General features: G+C 41.3%; 1 protein-coding gene across 2 annotated transcripts; it reads right to left on the bottom strand.

Moving 5' to 3' along the window:
* Positions 1-3,036: 3,036 nt before the first annotated feature.
* Positions 3,037-4,594, bottom strand: LOC110031022 (probable galacturonosyltransferase-like 3). 2 transcript variants are annotated; one of them, XM_020734052.1, is made up of 2 exons: positions 4,205-4,594; positions 3,037-4,170 (listed from the first exon to the last, which is right to left on the bottom strand). In XM_020734052.1, exons 1-2 carry the CDS (start codon positions 4,581-4,583, stop codon positions 3,296-3,298), a joined length of 1,254 nt encoding a protein of 417 aa, XP_020589711.1. In that variant the 5' UTR covers positions 4,584-4,594; the 3' UTR covers positions 3,037-3,295. The 2 variants fall into 2 exon arrangements, with proteins under 2 accessions (XP_020589711.1, XP_020589710.1); XM_020734051.1 differs by having other exon boundaries at positions 3,037-4,174; positions 4,209-4,594.
* Positions 4,595-6,037: the final 1,443 nt, after the last annotated feature.

Raw genomic sequence — 6,037 nt, 5'->3', positions numbered from 1 at the left:
AAATTCTAATTTGATGAGGGGCAGAATTAGAATTAAGCAAAACTTTTTTTGTAACCGCATGGTAGTTACTTCAAAGGGTGATGGTCCTCAATTTGCAGAAAGACACATCCCTTTTCTTGCACCCCATCAATAAGAAACTAAGGAAAATCTGGAAAATCTGCAGATTGGAAGATCATATTTTGTGCAATCGATCTAATGGATTCCGGTACGCTTCCGCTAATCTATGGCTTATTTTTCTCAAAATTGAATGTGATTTTTTTTAGTTCTAACAGGAAAATCTTGAGCTTGTTTAGATATGAACTCAATTTATAGAAGAGAGATCATTGATTCCTTCTTTATTCTTTTATCTCCCTCGCTCCTCTATCCTAGGTTTGAAGGTGGAAACTCTTGAGCTTGTTTATATATGAACTCAATATATAGAAGAGAGATCATTGATTTTTTCTTTATTCTTTAGTCTCTCTCCCTCTTCTATTGATGCCCACCAGTAGGCATGCGGGGCCTCTTTTATATCTATCTTGTACATGATTATTCCTTATAGTGCAATATTTCTCTCATTCTATTGTGGACTCATGCTACAAAAGTAATCCAAGTGTATCTTGATCTTTGTATTTTACTTATTTGGCTCTATAGTCCTTCTTATTTAGACATCTTTACATAGTGCGTTACTTCATTTTGACTTATTAATTTAGTAAAGATAACTTGTGAGTTCATGAGCAGAGCTCAATGAGCTAATGAGCCAAGATTGAGCTAGCACTTGACTCATCAACTCATGAGCTTTAACTCATTTAAGAATACATATAGAGTACACTTAAAATATATTAAATTTTAAAGATTTGAATACCAAACTTCTACAAATATTTAAAAAATACTTCTCTTTTTTTTATGTAATGACTTCTTATTCTTTTATCATTTTATTACAATAATAGCTTAAATTACAATAATCTTTTCTCTTCTATAATGAAAGAGTTTTATAAGCTAGCATGAACTTGTTCATTTTCTTTGAAGCTTAAATTCAATTATTTAATCACGCTAAAGTTGGGATGACTTGAGCTCTACTTAACTCGTTTATGTGGTCAACCATCACAATAAAATCTCATTACTTTTCTCGTGATTTCCTTCATGTTGAGTATCCAACATCTTGTTGAAACTGTGTGTGTGCGCGCACCCGTCCACATCTTAATAGTCACATTGATACTTATATAGATTCTCATATTTATATTGCAAGTTAGGTCTTCATGAATATTCAAGGAAGATGAGACGAGGAATATTTCATAGGCTGACATTTCATTATGTAAAGCCTCTCGGTATCACACTCAAGGGTTTATTTATTTTTCTCGACCTTCATCCTACATTCATATTTTCATCTCAATAGCACAATAGAATATCTATTTTTCAAGGCCTTTTTCATTGACACATTAATGCCACAAAGAACAAGCTCACACATTCTAAGATCCAAAAATGTAGTAATTTTATGAATCCCCATGCTACCACATTATCTTCTTTTGTTGCATTATATCCACCCTCTACTCATCAAATTTGGTCTCTCTCTCCCTGAGGACCTTATGATTCATTTCCATATATTATTAATTAAATATTGATTATTATAAATTAATTTTAAGAGATCTTTGATGTAACTTTTTTGGTCTTCTCTGACATTATAAATAGTATTATTGTAGTTATGCCTTTTATTGATAATTATTTTTTTAAATGATTTTTTTAATATTTTATTTATGGCCATGAGATTATTTTGGGAAATTTAATTTTGGGGTTTTTGTATACCAACCACCCAAAATATTAAATATAATATTTTAACCACTCTAATTTAAAAATTATTATGTAAATCAATTCTTTTGGAGAGTCGATTTCTTTAGGGAATAATCAAACTATGCCGGTCTACCTAGGAATTATTTCTGAATCAAGATACTATAAATTTAAAACCAAGCTTAAAAAAATATAATCATTTTAATAAAAAAATGTGTTAACATTGATTTTAAAGAGATCCAATGATCCATAAGGGAAGAGTATAACGAATGCTGACTCATTGCCAGGATCACAGAACTCACTTAATCGACATAGCAAAGTCATACGAATCGAGCCAACAAGGCTAAAAGCGACTGGAACATTAGGTAAATAAAATGATGGTTGAATGATCCAAGCAAAGACCATTTGGTCAGAAATGAGATAAAAGAACATCCAGACAAGCGACCACAAAAAAGTCAACTCAATAGTCTACCCTCTAGTAGAGCTGATCAAAAGAAAATTTAGTTTCACAGTTTCTCCAACCATCTCTCGGACACACCGGAGACACCTCACCAAGGATTAAGGATTGTTAGCCATACTAAATCGACCCATGCCAACCGAGCTCAGACGTCTGAATTGATCCTATCAACCTAAAACAAACTAAGCTTAACAGGTCGAGTCAAATAGTAGTAGGAGGGCAAGCCCATCAAATGTTTTTGATAGATATAATAAATATTATTTTTTATATTTATTTATATATTTTAGATGATAAAAATATTAAATCCCCCCTCCTCTCACCTTCCATCGTCTTCTTTTGTTGGCATGTCGTTATAACGTATGAGATTCAGCATGGGCTGGTCGTTGGAAAGCTTGTTATAATCATATTCGTTAGAAAATTTATTCAATATTATTTTAAAAAATTTACATACATACCCCATAATTCTCATGCATTTACATATCTACCACAAAAATTAATATTAGGGTATCTTTGGGGCAGCTACAAGTTTTCGAATAATTTGCTGATAAATTTAACCCGCAAGTCAGAAACCTGTTACGGCACGTAGATAGGGGCGATGTAAAAACGTTATTTTCAGCGCCTAAGCTGTCAAAATACAGTTTATCCAAACAGTTCTGGTGCGTTTTCAAAACTCCACTGCACCAAATAAGCTGCCCCAAACAGAACCTTAATGTACATAATATCTTAAATGCATGGACGTAATATATCAAGTCTGCTTTCATTTTTTGCTTTAGATTCTCAATTCTTATCACCATAGACCTACACAATAAGAAAAAACGAATTATATTAAATTGAATGGACTAAAATGAAAAAAAATAAAAAAAATAAACGACGAAATAGTATGAGCTGGCGACACCGATCGTACACCGGTTCTTCATTATTGAATCCAGCTAGTTCGCACTCCACAGCAAACCGCTCGCCCTTGCTTCCATTCGAATTGACCATTCTGCCCCTGCTTCCCGTTTAAATTTCACCCAGCTGCCACCATTCCTCCCGTGGGTCCCGCAAATCTTCCCACCGACAATACCCGCCGCGTTATCAGACGTCGACGGCGAACGGTCTACGGTCGCGGCGGCGGAGGAGGAGATCGTACGGCTCCCACAGGCCATCGAGCTGGCACGGCCTGCCGGCGTCGAGGCGAAGCCACGGCTTCCCTTTACCGCTCCAGTGGAGGAGGCTCACCGGTCCTGGATGCAGGTCACGGCATAGCCCCTCCACATTGTCGCCCCCGAGACCGTGCTGATTCCATCGGTGCTCCACTCCCCTCACCTCGCCGGCGAAAACAAGAAGAAAGGGAGGCAGTGATCCCAGCTCGTAGATCCTCGCCACCTTCTTCTGAACCTCCATCCACCCCTCCAGCCTCCTCGTGTATCCCCCAGCCCTCCATTTAGCCAGATCCATCACCATCACGCCGGTGTTGAAGTAACACGGCCGGCGAACGCGGCCGTCGAGTGCGTGAGGGAAATCGCGGTCCGACCAGAATCTGTCCGTAAAATACGCTGTGAAATTGGCGTGGCAGTACTCGGGGGCACCGAGCACGTAGGGACCAAGCTCAATGCCCCAGAGACGCGCGACGTCGTCGACGACGACGAGATCGGAGTCGAAGTAGATGACACGACGGACTGTTGGGGGGAGAAGATCGGCGAGATAGATTCGAGCGTAGTTGAGCGGGTTGTCTAGAGCTCGCCGGACCGACGAGGAGATCTTGCCGCGTACCAACGCGGCATCGAATCTGTATATTCGAAACGGGAGGGAAGGGAAGGTAGCGGCCACCGTGCGTCGGAGGTGGTGGAATGGCGAGATGGCGACGAAGTGGAATGTGACGTTCTCCGGGCAGGATGTGTGCTTCAGAATCGATAGAACGCCGGCGAGGGATCCGCGGAGGTAGGTTGCGTCGAGGGTCATGGCGATGTGGATAGTCGGCGCTGCCGAGGGTCGGGGCGAGTGGGATTGTCGGCGCTGCGGCGCAGCGGGGGGCGTTGCGGAAAGCTGGAGCCTCGCGAAATGCGGGGAGATCGCCGGTGGATAAGGGATTGGTGCAGCCTGTGACGGCGATGAGGACCACCGCCGCCATTAGAAGTAGAGGGGGAAGGTAATGGCGGGGCATTTGGGGGAAGAAGATGGGATGGCGGGCAAAAGGAAATTGGCGGAGAAATCTAGGGTTAGGGTTAGGTTTATGGAGTGTAGTGGCGTTTTCAGTATTTGTGTCGCCGAGTGCTGGCCAGCGGGATGAACAGCGAGCTTTTTGTGATTGGAGTGTTTTGTGATAGTAAGTAGGATGTACGTGCACGTGAATGCGGATAAGAGATTTTATGTCGCTACTCATTCGTTATTACTTTTGAGGGATTTTAGTTGCATACCAATGAAAACATTGGTATTTATATATTTTACATCCTAAAATTTAATATTAAGAAATTTAATTTTTTTTTTATAATTTTGATATCTCTCCTTGGGTGTACACTTCTAAAATTTGAGAGCACGAATCTCAAAAATATCTCACACCGATGGAAAAGTTGACGTGATATCCTGGGACTCACTTAGTCAATCGATTCCATGTCTATCGGGAGGATGAAACTATCCAGATGGATAAGAGTAGGTCATCTTCTAAAGAATTTATCTGATCAAACTCACGCGGACGAATTCGACACCCTCCACTCTAGTTAGTTTGGATGAGTGGGGCAATCTGTTCAGTTCCAGAGTAGTTGGTATCGGTCCTTAGCAAGTGGTCGCCAGCTCTAATGGCTGCCCGAACTTATGAGCGATCAGCCTCTTCGGCCAGATGCATCCTTAACTTCTCGAATTAGTTCAGTTGGACATCCAGCTTTGGCAGGGAAATTTCGAGAACTTTGCCTTATGATTTCTTGTAAGAGAAGTCATTTATGATTCATAAGACGTACTAGTTACAAAATATTTTTCATCTTATGAACTTCCCACGATCTTGTAGAATGGGCTTATTGTAAAACTTTTCCCAATCTTCAAGATCTATCCCAACTTCTCCAAGGATGGTTGGGAGTGTCAAAGTCGTGGAAAATTTGGGATTCCGACCCACTTAGGTATAGATCTAAGGCTCACAATGGAAACTCTTAGATTCACTAGGAATATGTCCAATAGGACGAAAGCTTCCTAACCCAGGGCTTCCTTTAGGAAACAACGAACAATCTAAAGACGTGGCTATGCCGACGAGCGTCGCAGGCCAACTCGCATCGTGTGGGTGACTGAACCCACAACACTTAGTAAATGTAGTCCTAGGGTCTGCTAAGAAAGAAAATGCAATGCATTCGAGGACCTTACCATTGCGAAGGTTGAAGCTGCGTTTCTTCAAGTATGAGGATGTTCTCCTACGGTAGGAGAGAAGCCCACAAGTCCTACCCGGCCGGAGAGATCACCGGAGCTCACCAAAGTTTCACCTCCATTGACGTAGGATGAAGCTCTCCTTCATAAGGAGAGACTGTGAGCTCGCCAGAGTCACGCTTCCCCAAAGCTAGGATGAAGTTTTCCTAGTCGTATTCCTTGGAAAGTTCGTCGGAGAAGGACGAGGTCGCCTGAGGAGAGAAAGAAGGGTGAAGAAGAGGAAGAATATGAAGATGATGGGCTCCCTTGGCTTTCTCTTCTTGAGGAAGATGAAAGATCTTCCTCTCTTGCCCTCTCCAAGAAGCTCTCTCTAGGGCACCTCAAAGATCTCCAAGTGGAAGAAGATGTTCTCCCTTTACCTCTGCTCATCACCCCTAAACTGAAAATGAAGTGGAGATCCCTTGTGAAATGAGGGGAGAGGAGCTTAAA

Source organism: Phalaenopsis equestris, unplaced genomic scaffold (assembly GCF_001263595.1).
Source record: "Phalaenopsis equestris unplaced genomic scaffold, ASM126359v1 Scaffold000761, whole genome shotgun sequence".
In the NCBI taxonomy this organism is placed as follows: Eukaryota; Viridiplantae; Streptophyta; class Magnoliopsida; order Asparagales; family Orchidaceae; genus Phalaenopsis; species Phalaenopsis equestris.
This window is presented reverse-complemented; position numbering and strand designations above follow the sequence as displayed.